This window comes from Phocoena sinus, chromosome 11 (assembly GCF_008692025.1).
Source record: "Phocoena sinus isolate mPhoSin1 chromosome 11, mPhoSin1.pri, whole genome shotgun sequence".
Lineage (NCBI taxonomy): Eukaryota > Metazoa > Chordata > Mammalia > Artiodactyla > Phocoenidae > Phocoena > Phocoena sinus.
In genome coordinates this window covers 57997093-58015788 of record NC_045773.1, presented here as the reverse complement: position 1 = coordinate 58015788, position 18696 = coordinate 57997093, and the positions used below count along the sequence as shown (strand labels likewise).

Genomic DNA, 18696 nt, shown 5'->3' with positions numbered 1-18696 from the left:
CCTACCTAAGGATACGAAAGACCTGTATGCAGAAAATTATAAGACACTGATGAAAGAAATTAAAGATGATACAAATAGATGGAGAGATATACCATGTTCTTGGATGGGAAGAATCAACATTGTGAAAATGACTCTACTACCCAAAGCAATCTACAGATTCAATGCAATCCCTATCAAACTACCACTGGCATTTTTCACAGAACTAGAACAAAAAATTTCGCAATTTGTATGGAAACACAAAAGACCCCGAATAGCCAAAGCAATCTTGAGAACGAAAAAAGGAGCTGGAGGAATAAGGCTCCCTGACTTCAGACTATATTACAAAGCAACAGTAATCGAGACAGTATGGTACTGGCACAAAAACAGAAAGATAGATCAGTGGAACAGGATGGAAAGCCCAGAGATAAACCCACGCACATATGGACACCTTATCTTTGATAAAGGAGGCAGGAATGTACAGTGGAGAAAGGACAGCCTCTTCAATAAATGGTGCTGGGAAAACTGGACAGGTACATGTAAAAGTATGAGATTAGATCACTCCCTAACACCATACACAAAAATAAGCTCAAAATGGATTAAAGATCTAAATGTAAGGCCAGAAACTATCAAACTCTTAGAAGAAAACATAGGAAGAACGCTCTATGACATAAATCACAGCAAGATCCTTTCTGACCCACCTCCTAGAGTAATGGAAATAAAAACAAAAATAAACAAATGGGACCTAATGAAACTTCAAAGCTTTTGCACAGCAAAGGAAACCATAACCAAGACCAAAAGACAACCCTCAGAATGGGAGAAAACATTTGCAAATGAAGCAACTGACAAAGGATTAATCTCCAAAATTTACAAGCAGCTCATGCAGCTCAATAACAAAAAAACAAACAACCCCATCCAAAAATGGGCAGAAGACCTAAATAGACATTTCTCCAAAGAAGATATACAGAATGCCAACAAACACATGAAAGAATGCTCAACATCATTAATCATTAGAGAAATGCAAATCAAAACTACAATGAGATATCATCTCACACCAGTCAGAATGGCCATCATCAAAAAATCTAGAAACAATAAATGCTGGAGAGGGTGTGGAGAAAAGGGGACACTCTTGCACTGCTGGTGGGAATGTGAATTGGTTCAGCCACTGTGGAGAACAGTATGGAGGTTCCTTAAAAAACTACAAATAGAATTACCATATGACCCAGCAATCCCACTACTTGGCATATACCCTGAGAAAACCAAAATTCAAAAAGAGTCATGTACCAAAATGTTCATTGCAGCTCTATTTACAATAGCCAGGACATGGAAACAACCTAAGCGCCCATCATCGGATGAATGGATAAAGAAGATGTGGCACATATACACAATGGAATATTACTCAGCCTTAAAAAGAAATGAAATTGAGCTATTTGTAATGAGATGGATAGACCTAGAGTCTGTCATACAGAGTGAAGTAAGTCAGAAAGAAAAAGACAAATACCGTATGCTAACACATATATATGGAATTTAAGGGAAAAAAATGTCATGAAGAACCTAGGGGTAAGATAGGAATAAAGACGCAGACCTACTGGAGAACGGACTTGAGGGTATGGGGAGGGGGAGGGGTGAGTTTTGACAGGGCGAGAGAGAGTCATGGACATATACACACTAACAAACGTAGTAAGGTAGATAGCTGGGGGGAAGCAGCCGCAAGGCACAGGGATATTAGCTCGGTGCTTTGTGACAGCCTGGAAGGGTGGGATGGGGAGAGTGGGAGGGAGGGAGACGCAAGAGGGAAGACATATGGGAACATATGTATGTGTATGGCTGATTCACTTTGTTGTGGGGCAGAAGCTAACACACCATTGTAGAGCAATTGTGCCCCAATGAAGATGTTAAAAAAAAAGAAAAAAAAAAAAAAAAGATGACTTCTTGGATATCTATAAAAAAAAAGATTTCTAAAATCAAGAAGATAGATTACACATCCTTGAAACATTTATGTCTTTAATTTTATGAAAGTGCATAACTTCGAAATGTGTGAACATTGATATTGCTGAACATTGGCTGTCTTTTATAGAAATAGTCTTCTCTCCACTAGCTTAAGGCGTTAAAGCACTAATGACCTTATAATAGTAACTAGTGTTTTAAGGTTATAGGATAAAATGTTTCATTCTTCTAATCCATTTGTCCAAAGCAAAATTGAAAGTTTGATTCACAAATTTATTCAGTTTTGTTAAAGGCATGTATTTTTCTACGTATAGTTCATTCTGTTCTATTATTTATACTAGCTAGACGCCATTTATGTGATGTCTTAAAGTATCTTGGACATTTTAATATGAACTGTGCACTTTTGTTCTAAGCATCTTAACATTCACAACCCTTTCTTACAACTTTCAAAATGTCTTTCAAAAGTCTGCCACATCTGCCACATTTTAATTATACCTTTTCTGTTCTATTTTTATATAAACTTCTTTCATCTGTTTATATAAGCTTTAGAAGTTTTATCTCTACTCTAAAATCTGTATTTATAAATTCATGTACTTTGTCTTTACTAGACACACGGGAGGGCTTTCTTTTCTTTCTTTTTTTTTTTGAATTTTATTTTTTTTTTTATACAGCAGGTTCTTATTAGTTATCCATTTTATGCATATTAGTGTATATATGTCAATCCCAATCTCCCAATTCATCACACCACCACCACCACCCTGCTACTTTCTCCCCTTGGTGTCCATATGTTTGTTCTCTACATCTGTGTCTCTATTTCTGCTCTGCTTTAAATGTTTATTAGTCTGAAAGGCGGGGCTCAAGAAAGCTCATTTTTAATGCTTAGTGTGATAAATAATCGAATTGGCTATACATGTCTTACTATAATAGTAAACTCCTTCTGGACCCATTTTCTTAGAAGCAGTGTTCTCAGAGTAATCTTAAGGAACAGTTCCTGTAAATGATTGAGCATGTATTGTATATGATACCAGTTAGAATTCATGTTGATTTGATTGTACCACAGGAAAATACAGGTTTTTAGAAATACTGTTTGATCTATGTTCACAATAGAGTGTATAAGTTGTAACTTGATATTATGGTATATATCTTTATCACATTTGCCTCAGATTGTGTTGGCATTTTAGGGAAAACATAAGACTGTTAAGTTAGCTTACATATCCAAGGGATCTTGAAATTACCTGTATATGACAAATTCATTTATTATCATCCAATACCTTATTTTTAATTGAAATGTTCATGTTCTGAATCTTTGTTCTGAATTTTTCTCATAAGATTAAAAGCTTAAGTAGTCGCTCTAATTATTGTACAAATTCTTTTGTCATTGTGATTTTTATCCTGCTTGGTAAAATAAAATGCAAGAGGACAAAGTAGATTATAGAATGACCAACATGGTTCCATCTTAATTAACCCTGGGCCAGAGGGGCCCTGCTCTGAGCACTTTGCTCTGTGGAAGCCCCCTGTGGTTCTTCTCTGGCTGTACCTCCCCCTGTGGCAAGGAGCCTCATAGGACCAAATTGTTGTGCCCATGTAGAGTTGACGCCCCCACCCCCATTTTCTAGAACATATTCTAGACACACCTGAAACACCCAAATCCCTGCCCATTTGACCCCATACCCACTTCTAGGGCCTGTTTAAATATATTTCTTGGGACTATCTTCCTGAGGGCAGACCTCATTGCTAGTGTATGAACATCTAGCCTGAAGGTTTCCAAGGAATGGCTACATTCAGGGGATGTATGGCTGGAGCTTGGTAGTGTGGACTGGGTGTCTCTCTTCCCATAGACAGACCACGCCACAGGGGTGCATACCCCGAGCCTAAAGAATGTGTGCAGGGGATGTATGGTGGAGCTTGGTGGTGTAGGCTTGGTGGTGTCCATCTTTCTAAGGACAGACCATACCACAGATGTGCCCACCCCAGACCTAAAGAATTCTAATATATGGCTCTGTGCAATTTGGTCATGTGGGATGGATGTCCACACAGATGTGGGCTTCACCTTGTGGTACTGGATACAGCTGAGAGTAACCTGGCTCTTCCCATGCCATCTGTTCTCGCACAGAACTTGAACGAGTCTGAGACATCTAAATTCCATCAGGTCTTACACCTAAGTCTGCTGATTAGGAACTAATGAATAGTAATACCAATTAAGTTGGAAGGATATTTGTCATTGTAGAAGAATAGAGCTTATTTTATTTAACATTTTGTTAACTTGGTTTATAACTTTTAAATATTTAGCCTTATGGTATAAGGGCTCCTATTTGCACAATTACTACAGGCCCTGCAAATGGTAAGAGTTGGTCTAGACAGACGTTCCAAGTTTCATTTTATGAAAACAATATTCACTTTTTATTAAGGACTTGAGTTCTTTTTATTTATATAATTATAGATCCTACATGGAGCTTTGAGGTCACTTGGTCCACTCCCCTACCTAGAATGGAAGATCACTTTGTAGAATCCATGACAGATGCTTATTCGATCTCTGTTTTAATATTTTTAGGCACAGTCAGCTTAACAACATGTAAAACATTGTTCCTAATTATTTCATTAATTTAAATTAAAAATAATTTCTAAGGTTCAGTCCTGTTCTTTTTTCCCCCCAATTTGTTCATATGAAATAGAGCTAAGTGGCTGTGCTGTCCAGCCTAAACCAGGGAATCAGTGCTCAGGCACCCTTTTCTGTACTAAGACTTTCCTCTGGGGATGAGAATTCATGGATTTTTCTTAGTTGGACTGCACACACTTCATATATTTTTATACATGCCATTCATTTTTATATTCATTCAGTGAAGATTTATTGAATATCCATTGCCCAAGGGCTTTTTTTCTTTCTTTAGCTCAGAAAAGATTTTCCGAGTGCTGTCATTATTTCACAATAATAATTTCAATTTTACTAGGATAAAAATATAATCTGTGCTCTATAACAAAATGTATTTATTTTTCTAGGGGAGAACTTTTGTTTGCTGACTAAGAAATTTCTGATTCAGTCTTCTTTCCTAAATTTATTTTATTAAAAACGTTAGTGATTTGGAAGAATTATGTAGTGATACTGTCTTCTAAAGAATTTGTGGTGGGAAACAAAGATTGGTAAGAGAATGTAAATATCAAAAAGTAATTGATGTAGAAAATCCTGAGGCATCTACACAAAGATATTAGAACTAATAAAAAAAATACAGCAATGTTACAGGACACAAGATTATACACAAATAAATTGTATTTCTGTGTCAGAGATGAATGATCCAAAATGAAATTAAGAAAATAATTCCATTTACAGTAGCATCTAAAAGAATAAATTATTTAGGATTGAGTTTGACAAAAGAAGTATAAGGAATTTATGAAGTTACAAAGCACTCTTGAAAGTCATTAAAGGAGACCTAAACAGAGGGAAATGCATCCCATGTCTGTGATTTGAAAGACTAAATATTATTAAGATGACAAAATTCCTTGATTGACATACAAATTCTTTGCAATTCCTATCAAAATTCCAGCTGCTTTCTTTCATACACTGGCAAATTAATCCAAAAATTCATATGGGAATCCAAGAGACCTAAATAGCCAAAACAGTCATGAAAAAGATGTACAAATTTGGAAAACTCATACTTCCTATTTCAAAATTTACTACAAACTGACGTAATCAAGACAGCATAGTATTGACAGTGTGGTATTGACATAAGGATAGACAGAAAAATCAATAGAATAGATTTGAAAATGCAGAAATAGGTCTTTACACTATAGATTCTTAGGAAGGGTGCCAAGAACATTCAGTGTGGAACAATAGTCCTTTTGATAAATGGTGGTGGGGCAAGTGGATATCTACATGCAGCAAAATGAAGTTGGACCCCTACCTCACACCATATACAGAAAATTAATTCAACATAGATCAGAGACCTAAATGTAAGAACTGAAATTATAAAATTCTATGGGAATAAATCTTTTTGACCATGAGTTACACAATCGTTTCTTAGATATGACATAAAAGGTGACCACAAAAGAGAGAGAAAAATTGGACTACATAAAAATGAAAACTTATGTGGTACAAATGATACCATCAAGGAAATGAAAAGAAAACACACAGAATAGGAGAAAATATTTGCAAATTACTGTGTGATAAGAGACTTGTATCCAAGAATATAAGGAAATCTTCAAATCAATAGGAAAAGACTGTTAATTTAAATAAAAATAGGCAATGGATTAGAGTATACATTTCTCCATAGAATATATGCAAATTACCAGTAATCACATTAAAAGATGTCAACATAGTTATTAAAAGTGCAAATCAAAGTCAGAATGAGGTACAACTTCATACACACTAAGGTGGCTAAAATAAAATAGAAAATAACAAGTGTTGGATTTTAATATGATACAGTAACTTTGGAAAGCAGTTTGGCAATTGTTCAGAATGTTAAGCATATAGAAACTGTATGACTGAGTTAATTCCACCCCTAGGAATCTAGTCAAGAGAACTAAAAACAAATATCCACACAAAAACTGGTGCACAAATGCTCAAAACAACACTAGGTATTTTATCAAAAATGTAGAAACAACCTAAATTCCCATCAGCTGATGAATGGGGTAAAAAAAAAAAAAAAGATGTATGCATACAGTAGAATATTATTTGGCTGTAAAAAGGAATGAAGTACCAATATATGCTACAACATGAATGAACCTCAAGAGCGATATGCTAAGTGAAGCAAGTGAGGCATAACAGGCCACACGGTGTGTGATTCCATTTGTGTGGAAAGTTCAGAAGAGGCAAGTCCATAGAGATAGAATTCTATAATTTATCATGACAAGCTATACCGTTTGTGAGACCTATGGAATCAAGCCTACCTTAAGATGAAATTCAGGCTGAGTAGCAACCAGACACTGGCCCCTTTCTCTTAGGTCCAGGGATGGTTTCATTCCTCAAGGATTTACTGCTTTATTGGCGAGGAGAGGCAGAGGAACACAAACTCAAAGAATAAAACTTTTCTCACTGCATCTAAAGAGGAGCAGCCAGAGACAGGCCTTTGTGTGCATTTGTTCAGCACCACGCCATGGTGATCAGAGGCCCTTCATAAGATATGGCCAGTCTGTTTTATCAAAGCTGCATGGGGATAACTAAAAAGAGGAATAGGAAGAACAAATGGAAAGTAGAATGGATCCAAGAAGCTAAAAAAAACCATCTTTAACTATTGTAGAAATTTTATTTTCTAATATAGCCCTTGATTATTTGCCCTTGATTCCTTATAGGAGCTTCCCTCTTTATTAGTTGGGAAAAGATGACTGGGGTCAAGGGAAAAGGTTGGTAAATTTTTTCTAAAGATTGGAAATCACTACAAGCACCAAGCCCATAAATTATATCCTAGCTAATTTCAAAGCAATCCAACAAGGTAGGGGTATATATATATATATATATATATATATATATGGAATCTCAGAATTTCTTCTATATACCAGTGTCATAATTGGGTACCATTTGCATATATTATTCATCAAGATCAATGCTCCTATAGCATTGACCCATTGAAGATGTGTTCCCAGTTTATTATTTGTGGCATTCATAAATACTGCAAATGTATTTAATAAACTTATGAATTTGGTTTACATAAGTATGGCTTATTGAAATATATAGGTAAGACATTAGGAATGGTATGAACAACAATAAAATAAACTATTCACTGTGATACTTGGAATTATAAGCCACTGGATAGTTAGCACTTGAGCACAGAGTGTTACTTCTTCTCCCTCCCAGTTACTTACACACAGTAAGACACTCTGTAACATTTGCTAAGTGATGAAAGTATTGGATGAAGAAATTGTGCCCTGGAGCAGATGAATGTGAAGCAGGTCATACTCAGTTCTATTTAAATGCTTTTTTTCTGTTGACATGTTAGGAATTTTTAACTCCAGTGAATAATAAGCCACCTTTATTCAATTCAGGAAAATTAAACACAAGGAGTGCCTGATGTAATTAGGCTTTTAAACATCTTGAAAATAAATGAAAACCAATTTAAGCACACCTGGGTGTAGTATTACTGTAAAATTAGTCAAAATGGTGAATATATTCTGATTTAGATAATTATCACAGTAAAATTAGGCTCAGAAAAAGTATTTTAATTTGAACAAACAGTGCAGCTTGAGCAGCTGATTTTAAATGTGTTGCTTTCTTTTTATTAAGATGGTGTATCCCAAGATACCTTTGGCAAAAGTAAAGTCTCTCATTTTTTCCCACAAACATAGGACATATGTTCTACTCGTGCTTTAGAAATATAGTTGATTATGAATATGAGAAAATCAGAAGTAAATTATTAATGACTTCAGACTACTCCCATGTAACATTAGTAATTCACTGGAAAAAATCAAATATATTGAGTAAAAAAGACCATCTTGAGAGCTTATTTTTCAATATTTTATATGAAAAATTATATACATCACATGTCAACTCAAAGTTTCAGCCAACTTTCTAAACTACAATCAAAATTATAGCTAAACAGCAACATATAGTAACGAAATCATGTTTGGTTGTAAAGTGCTTAAAATATCACCTAATGTTTACTAAACGATAAGGGTGTAAAAAGTAGTTGTTTTGAATGCTCATCCCCTCTTTTAGATGTCAGTCCCTTTTCCCTTAGGCTTTCAAACATGAACATTCAAACATGAGATTAAAACCACTCCAGATTATAAAACTTATTGTATTGCATTTTGTGGAAATAAATATGAATTTTAAAATGCTGTGTTTTGTGGAAATAAATGAGTTTTCCCATGTAAGCAATGATCTAAAAATCATTGTATTGACAGTCACATATATTATATGAAGTTTTTGACTTAAATACCAAGAGACATTTTTTCTAGAAAAACTTATTTGGACAGTCTGATGAGTAGTTCGATTTTGAGTTTATAGTTGATCATTTATTTTAATGGGTGCTGGGAGTAAAAAATAATAATAAATGTGATATGGTCCCTGGCCTCAAGGAAGTCACAGTTTAATGGTGGAAAACAGTTGTAAATAGAACAGTACAAAGTGATTAAAAGTGCTGTATTTAAAAAGTACAAAATGTTAAGGGAGACCCAGGATGGGATAATCATGCAAGACAGGAGACATAGCCCTTCACCAATCAGAGGACACAGGAGGGATCAGGAGTGGCAAACTAAGGACTTTGGAAGCATGCTAAGGATGAATCTGCTTAGGGTCTGAGTGAGGATGGAACGCTGTGTGAGACAACACTAGACTGTGGCCAGAGATGAGAAAGGAATGGCTGATTGATTACTAGTGACAGGAAAAAAAATGAGAATTTAACCTTCAGTCAGCGAGAAGCAGGTACTTGTCAGTGCAGTGACACTCATTCATCCAACAAAGAAAATCTGAATGCTCAGTAGAGCCATGGAATAAACATGACACAAATACCATACTGCTATACAAAAGGGGAACGTGTAATGCTCAGATCTGTGTTTTAAAAAGCTAGCCAGGATGTGAAAGATAAGTCATGCATGGTCTTCAAGGAAACTAGTTTAAAGTCTGCTGCCACAGGTGGAAGTGGATGGAAAGGGTCTGGAGTAGTGGAGAGCCCCTGAGTGGAGGCTGGGGTTGAGGGGCCCCAGTGGGACCAAGGGGACTCGGTGACTGTTGTCTGCACAGTGAGGAGGGTTAGGCAGCAGCTCATGGGTAATGGCTAAGATCCGTGTTCTTCTTGTTCTCGGGTGACCAGAAAGAATAAGCTTTAGAGTTAAGTTGAATTCAGTTAGAGTTTCAAGTGTCTTGGAAATTTTAGGGTGGAAATGTCAAGTCAGAAGTTTTAGAACTCAGAAAGGTAGTTTGGGCTCAATGTCTGAAAAGGTGAAAGGTGGCCGATGCAGATGGTCGTCAATGCAGATGGTGATTTTTTGATGATGGCCATTCTGACCTGTGTGAGGTGATACTTCACTGTAGTTTTGATTTGCATTTCTCTAATAATTAGTGATGTTGAGCATATTTTCATGTGTTCGTCTTTTTTAAATTTCCTTTAAGTGTAAAGATTGTTTATTTGAGCTTTTTCTTGTTTTTTGAGGTAGATCTGTATTGCAGTGAACTTTCCTCTTAGTACACCTTTTCTGTATTTCATAGATTTTTGGTATGTCACATTTTCATTTTCATTTGTCTCCGGGTACTTTTTAATTTCTCCTTTGATTTCTTCATTGACCCAGTAGTTGTACAGTATCATGTTGTTCAGTCTCCATATATTTGTGATTTTTCCAGTTTTCTTCTTGTAGTTGATTTGTACTTTCATAGCATTTTCATTGGAAAAGAAGTTTGATCTGATTTCAGTCCTCTAATTTATTGAGACTTGTTTTGAGTCCCAGCATATGGTCTGCCCTTGAGAAAGTTTCACGTGTCCTTGACAAGAGTGTGTATTCTGCTGTATTTGGATGGAATGTGCTGTACAAATCTATCAAATCCATGTGGTCTAATGTTTCATCTAAGGTCACTCTTTCCTTGTTGACTTTCTGTCTCAATGATCTATTCATTGATGTAAGTGGGGTGTTAAATTTCCTCTTATTGTGTTGCTGTCAACTTCTTCCTTTATGTCTGTTAATAATTGTTTATATATTTTGGTGCTCCTTTTTAGGTATATATATATTTATTATGTCTTCTTAATGAATTGTCTAGAGTTTTAGTTTTGTAAGATGAAGAAGTTATGGAGATCTGTTGCACAATAATGTGAATGTACTTATCACTACTGAGCTATACACTTAAAAATGACTAAAATGATAATGTTATGTAGTTTTTACCATAATAAAGAGAATACCTTCTTACTGTACCTTCCATCTGACTTAAACCAATGAGTGAAGTTGTGCAAGGTGCATACAGGCATACCAACATTTAACTCTGTTGTAATCTCCACATAACCCTATGGTGTACTGTGGTGATAGCCACTAAAAATAAGTTAATGAATGCTAAAATAAATCCTTGAATCTATCTACCTATCTAAATATCTATCTATATCTTAACACATAAACAGTGAAAGAAAAACAAAAATATTAAAATCTTTGTAGTTTAACATTTTTTAACAAAATTAAGCTTTCCTTTATGTATTATGTTTTTCCAACAATATGGAAGCCATATTTAAATAGAGACTGTATAAAAAAATAACTATATAAAATGACTCAACATCTCTATAAAAAACTGATTAGTTATTGCTGGATGATAATCAGTGCCTTTCCATTTTTATGGATACCTATATTGTCTGAACATTCCACAATGAATATGCATTAATTATGAAGTAAAAAAAGAATTACTTTAAAAATTTAAAGTAATTTTTAAATTTACAAAAGGAAAAGTGTGTATGCCTTATTTTCCATGGTTTTAAAATCAGGCAAGTTTGGTATATACCACTTTGTGACTATACAGTCGAGAAGTGCAATGACTGATCTATTAGTCATATATTAATAGATACATCAGGGAAGATGAGATAATTCCCTGAAACTATCAAAAGGGCAAAATAAATATAAAATTCTTTTAAGGAAAACATAAAGATGGCCAAGAGGCACATGAAAAGATGCTCAACATCATTAATTATTAGATAAATGCAAATCAGAACTACAATGGCTTCACACTGGTCAGAATGGCCATCATCAAAATATCCACAAACAATAAATACTGGAGAGGATGTGGAGAAAAGGGAACCCTCTTGCACTGTTGGTGGGAATGTAAATAGATATAGCCAATATGGAGAACAGTATGGAGGTTCCTTAAAAAACTAAAAATAGAACTACCATATGACCCAGCAATCCTACTACTGGGCATATACCCTGAGAAAACTATAATTCAAAAAGACACATGCACCCCAGTGTTCATTGCAGCACTATTTACAGTAGGACATGGAAGCAACTTAAAAGTCTATCGACAGATGAATGTATAAAGAAGATGTGGTACATATACACAATGGAAAATTACTCAGCCATTAAAAGGGAGAAAATTGGATCATTTGTAGAGACGTGGATGGACTTAGAGACTGTCATACAGAGTGAAGTAAGTCAGACACAAAAAGACAAATATTGTATATTAATGCATATATGTGGAATCTAGAAAAATGGCACAGATGAAAGTGTTTGCAGAGCAGAAATAGAGACACAGACATAAAGAACAAACGTATGGATTCCAAGGGGGGAAAGGGGGATGGGATGCATTGGGGGATTGGGATTGACATATATACACTATGTATAAAATAGATAACTAATGAGAACGATGCTGTATAGCATTGAACTCTACTCGATGTTCTGTGGTGACCTAAATGGGAAGGAAATCCAAAAAGGAGGGTATATATGTATGCATATGGCTGATTCACTTCGCTATACAGCAGAAACTAATAAAATATTGTCAAGCAATATACCCCAATTAAAAGGAAAAAAAAGAAAAGAAATTTTTAAAGGAAAGTATAGAAATTAACAGAAAAATCAGTGGAAATGGTATTTCATCCAGCCCCATTTCTTGATGGAAAACTTGTTGGAATTAATCATCAAGTGATCAAATTTCAAATGTCTAAAAATGCCTAAGTGGTAGCTTTGTAGAGAGCAAATAATGTCAGACAAATTTAATTTATATCTATGACAGAGTGACAAGGATAAACCAATAGGAATTGCATTGAATCTGTACATTGCCTTGGCTACTATAGTCATTTTGACAATATTGATTCTTCCAATCCAAGAACATGGTATATCTTTTCATCTGTTTGTGTCGTCTTTTATTTCTTTCATCAGCATCTTATAGTTTTTGGAGTACAGGTCTTTTGTCTCCTTAGGTAGGTTTATTCCTAGATACATTTTGTTTTTGATTAGATGGTAAATGGAATTGTTTCTTGATTTTTTCCTTCTGATCTTTCATTGCTAGTGTATAGAAATGCAAAAGATTTCTGTGTATTAATTTTGTATCCTGCAACTTTACCAAATTAATTGATGAGTTCTAGTAGTTTTCTGGCAGCATCTTTAGGATTTTCTATGTATAGTATCATGTCATCTGCAAACAGTGACAGTTTCATTTCTTCTTTTCCAATTTGGATTCTTTTTATTTCTTTTTCTTCTGTTATTTCCATGGCTAGAATTTCCAAGACTATGTTGAATAAAAGTGGCAAGAGTGGACATCCTTGTCTTGTTCCTGATCCTAGAAGAACTGCTTTCAGCTTTTCACCATTGAGTATGATGTTAGCTATAGGCTTGTCATATATGGCCTTTATTATGTTGAGGTATGTTCCCTCTGTAATTTTCTGGAGAGTTTTTATCATAAATCAGTGTTGAATTTTTTCCAAAGTCTTGTCTGCATCTGTTGAAATGATCATATCGTTTTTATTCTTCAGTTTGTTGATGTGGTATATCACACTGATTGACTTGTGGATACTGAAAAATTCTCACATCCCCAGGATAAATCGCACTTGATCATGGTGTATGATCCTTTTAATGTTTTGTTGGATTCAGATTGCTAATATTTTGTTGAGGAATGTTTATCAGTAATATTGGCCTATAATTTTTTTTGTGTGTGTGGTATCTTTGTCTGGTTTTGGTACCAAGGTGATGGAGCTTGGGAGTGTTCCTTCCTCTGCAGTTTTTTGGAATACTTTAAGAAGGATGGGTGTTAGCTCTTCTCTCAACATTTGATAGACTTTGCCTGTGAAGCCATCTGGTCCTGGACTTTTGTTAGTTGAGAGTTTTTTAATCATGAATTCAATTTCTGTTCATTTTTTCCTATTTCTTCCTGATTCAGTCTTGGGAGATTGTACCTTTCTAAGAATTTGTCCATTTCTTCCAGGTTGTCCATTTTATTAGCCTATAGTTGCTTGTAGCAGTCTCTTACAAACCTTTGTATTTCTGTGGCAAATAAATTAATTTTAAAAAGGAAGGAAGGATAAATAGTGTACGTTTGCTTAAAAGATATTCAGGACTTTCCTGGTGGTGCAGTGGTTAAGAATCTGCCTGCCAGTGCAGGGGACATGGGTTCGAGCCCTCATCTGGGAAGTTCCCACATGCCGCAGAGCAATTAAGCCTATGCACCAGACTACTGAGGCTGCGCTCTAGAGCCCACAAGCCACAACTACTGAGCCTGTATGCCACAACTACTGAAGCCCGCACACCTAGAGCCCATGCTCCGCAACAAGAGAAGCCCGTGCACCACAATGAAGAGTAGCCCCCATTCACTACAACTAGAGAAACCCGTGCACAGCAACGAAGACCCAATGCAGACAAAACAATAAATAACAAAAAAATATTCACTTTGGGAAGATTCTCATAAGGATAAATTAGTATTTCCTCTTAAACATCTATGTAGGTAATTTCATGTTGATGAATATGAATGATATAATTTACAGATTTAATCCTTTATGTGACTTTTCTGTGACTCCCCTTTTTAATTGGATTTAAGTTTGTTAGAATATAAAATAGCATACTGTTTATCTCTACTACCCTATTTTAGATAATGGATGATTTCTATTTTCAGTTATTTTTCCTTAGGAACAATTCTGACTGAAAACAAAACATTTAACGTTAAAATATATTTGTTCTATTCATTGCTCCTAGGAAATTTATGTTTGCTTAGATATTTTAAATAATTAAAGGGAATATTATTTCTCAAATTTTGTTTGAAGATGTTAAAAGTTAATTAAATGCATCCTTTGTTTCACAGAAGACAGTTGTATCTTCAGTCACTGCTTTTTGGTTTTAGTTGATATAGATCATTGTACAGACAGTACAGTAGCATAGCTTTCAGTCCCTTTATCAAGGTTCTTCAAAATCTTATTTAAGAAAGGGAGTGATAAGAACAGTCAGTGTATTTATGATGACTTCTTATTTCATTTAATGTTTTTCTTGTGAATTTTTTTCAGAAATTGAAAAATTTCAAGGTTCTGATGGAAAAAAGGAAGATGAAGAAAAGAAATATCTTGATGTCATCAGCAACAAAAACATAAAGCTCTCAGAAAGGGTATTGATTCCTGTCAAACAGTATCCAAAGGTACTGTAATATATGCTTTGTTCACATAGAATTAAGAAAAAATTGATAAAAATAAGACTTGATGGTTTATACATTGTCTTTCATGAAATAAATGTGTAAAGCTTCATTTTATTAATATATACAAATATATGATACTGACATAGAAGAAGGAAAACTCTTTGAAAGTACAATAATTTTCAACTGATGGCTGTATTTTTATTCTGTGAATATGGGAAGCATAACTAGATATTTTAATCATTTATTTAATGTGTAAATCATTTGACAATTTGATTTTTCAAATATGCGCACTCAATAATGTTTTGGTTCATGTTAAAATGCATATTCTTATTGCAAAAGGGAGTAGAATTACCCCTGCTGTCAATATATAGCATTAGCCAAACAGCAGAGAATTATTATATTTAGGAAGGTAATATAGTCTTTATTAGACCCTTGGATTGTAATCTCTAGTCTTCTATATTCAGAGTCCATTTATATAATGATTATGATAGTATTTTCTTGAAAATACTTTTTCACTAGACACTTTGTCATCATGTGATATTTTTATCAGCAGAATCATTATTATAAAATATAACATTTCAATAGCATGGTTTCATTACTTATATTCATAAATTCCAATGGTTGAAAGCAGTTTCTTTTTTTAATTTTTTTTCAAGTAAATTACCTAAGCAAAAAAAAAAAAGGAAACTCAAAGATTTAAGCTGGTAATTTTCTGAAGAGTGTATCTGAAGCAAAGACCATATAATTATCCTAATAATAAAGATTGCAGAAATAAATGCTGTAGTTTACCAATTGTCTTCTAATATGATAAAGTTTAGTAAATACAATTAAGTAGAAGGTTGTATTTATAATTATTTCAAACAGAATAAGCTGTTACAGCACATCAAACCATAAAATTTAACTCTCAGATGAGGTTTTTTGGGCATACACGTTTTTGGTTTTTGTGTTTATTTTGAGCTAGACTTACACTATTGCAAGACAGGTACATTCAATAGATATATATTTATAATTTAAATTTTATGAAATTTACTTTACACTTATGTTTTAAAATATTAAATTGGGCTGTCATAGAAATGTACATGAAAAGTTTTACTTAGTAATGAAATATGGTAGAAAAATGATGGGGTATTGTGTCTTTTTTAAGGAACCTGGTTAATTAAACCTTTAGAGTCTAGATTGAGTACAGGTTCCTTCTTTAAATCATATATTTAAATATTACATAACTTGATACTTTTTCTCAGAATAATACTTGTCCATTCTTTGGATATGAGAAAGCTCGTGATAGACTCAGTATCTGCTTCTCAATAAAATGTAGCTGTATATCTCTGGCCAAGTTGTGTTGGCGTTTCAAGTCCTGATAGCTCTCCAAGTGATGGGTGTGAGTGATGTTATGCTGAATATTACAGTAGTAGTTTACACTTGATTCATAATGATGACTACTGAAACAAGAATATTTTATGGTGTCAATTTTTGTGTGATATTTAATTTCATAATTTATAGGAAGGTTTTTAAACAACAAAACCACCTATTATTCATTTTGAAATAAACCATGTCTCACTAGCAAATTATTGTACGCCCTTGAATTTTTAGAATCACAGAATGCTTAAGCTGGGACTAATCTTGGAAATCACAGAATATATAAAACTTCTATTTTACAGATGTGGTAACTAATTATGACTTGCTCATAAAAAATTCACAAGTAATTGTGAACTGCTCAAAGAAATAATCTTTGCTCTAGATGGAATGCTTCACGAGGCTGCTGTTATTTTAAATTCTTCATTTTTTGTGAACCATTACATTTTTAACTTGACTAAAAATGCTCAAATTTTACATGACTTTTTCATATAAAGTGTGGAATAAAGTTAAAACCGATAGCTCCTAATGATTAATAGTTTTATGGAGTATTATCAAATAATTTATGCCTTATAAAATCTACCATTTTTATGAATATAATGAATATAATGCCAAACTTCTTTATTTATTACGGTGATGTGCATTTCATACATCTAATTATCACACATAGAGAACTCTTAGAGCCCTTTTACAGAAAAAGAATACTGAGAAACACAATCATCTATCAAGTTGACCTACATTTGTTTTTGCTTGTTTTTATACTATAACAATAAAATTAAAATCAACGTTTTGAAAACAATATTTACTTTCAAAAGCGGTGTTTCTCTCCTGCTGACTGAATATCTGTGGTGTTAAGATTATAATCTCTAATCTTGAACCGTATTTGCTGTGCATTTGTGATCTGTAACACGTATAGTGTGGTATGATCCTGTGAACTGTTGAGCAGGACACAAGAGTATGGGTTCAAGGTTTACTCTTTTAAAATAAAAAGTGATGCACCCTTTAGGGGTCCATCAGGGAAAGGCCTGCCTCACACGTCTTCTCCCACAGCTGTCCCTGCCCTTGATGCCTGCTGTGTGGACTGACAGTCTATGTGGTGATGACATCATCCTCTCCAACAAAGAGTAATATAGAATTATGGGAATTCTTGAGGAAATGACCTCATCCCGATTTTAATACTTGACCTTTTACGGACAGATTTTGTTTCAATTGGTCTCTAATTCAAGTTAGTTTGCTGACTTACAAGGAACTGAGAGAAATTTAAGATTGAAATTATAGAAAATATAAGAATACTTTTCACACACATTAAGAATGATTTATCTAGTGTTTTGTAGTTAATCACTTAATTTGGAGGAAAAAAGCCATATTAAATTATTTTAATGGACAGTTTTTCTTGTTTGTTTTAATTTTTTTTGTTTGTAACAAGATTAGTAAATAAATAGACTTTGTATATCTATTGTTTACATTTGCAAATGTTTTAGAATCAGAGTGATTATGTCTTGATGGTCAAATCTCTAAGGAGGCAGTGTGGTCAGTATGTTCCTCTATAATCCTGAGATTAGTGGAAAACTCACCACCTTTAACATTAGCTCTTTCTCCCTGAATCCACACACACGGCACTTTATAGTCCAATACACATTTACTTTTTTCAAATTTGGATAATTCCAACTCTTATGCATATTATAATCAGAATCAGTTTACAGTCTCTATCAGGCAAGTGGTAGTTGTAACTCACTGTTTTTGTCTGTAAACTTTGCACATGTGAATTTGGTCATGGCTTCTTATATTGAGTTGTTTGTAGTGCTGGAAGTATGTGTATTGAGTTTAGTTGCTTTTGAAAGTGTATTAGGGCATTATGATTTAGTGTTGATGTGCTAGGAGATTACATATACAGAAAAGGAAGAGAACTGTAGCTTGGGGCATAAATTTGATATTAATGAAGACAGTCTTCATCCTTGCAAGAAGCAGAAAAAAGTGCCTTACAGGACATAAGAAACTAAGATACACATAGTGTTGGCTGTTGTGTTCTGTTTTGTTCTGCTAGAAGGATGACTATCACAAGCAGGCATCCATGCAGAAGGATGCCCGTCACAAGCATGGGCACAGTGAGGAGGGTCAGAGGATGGGGCAGTACTGCCTCCACCTGCTGGAGACCTGCCTGTTGCTATTGTGCCTATTTGTCCATCTGGGCAATTCAACCTCTCAGTGTCCTTTAAAAATACCTTTTTGATGTTGCCTTTAGAATCCTCTGAAATACATCAGACATCTTCTTCAATTAAATTTGCCCCAAGGCCCACATTTTATTTCTCGACTCAAATTACTGCCAACTTTTAAAGCAATAAATTTCCGGGAGCATAAATCAGCCCCCAAAATTTAGCCCCTTTTAAGATCAAATGCAGCCATGTCCCCCTGTGCTG

At 34.3% G+C, this 18696-nt stretch overlaps 1 protein-coding gene across 2 annotated transcripts in view; it reads left to right on the top strand.

Annotated features, from left to right (window-relative positions):
* KHDRBS2 (KH RNA binding domain containing, signal transduction associated 2) overlaps nucleotides 1-18696 on the top strand; it is a 721722-nt gene that overhangs the window by 96871 nt on the left and 606155 nt on the right. For both annotated transcript variants that reach the window (XM_032650315.1, XM_032650316.1), the window contains exon 2: nucleotides 14802-14929. In XM_032650315.1, the coding sequence (XP_032506206.1) occupies nucleotides 14802-14929 (128 nt within the window). The remainder of the gene's footprint in view (nucleotides 1-14801; nucleotides 14930-18696) is intronic.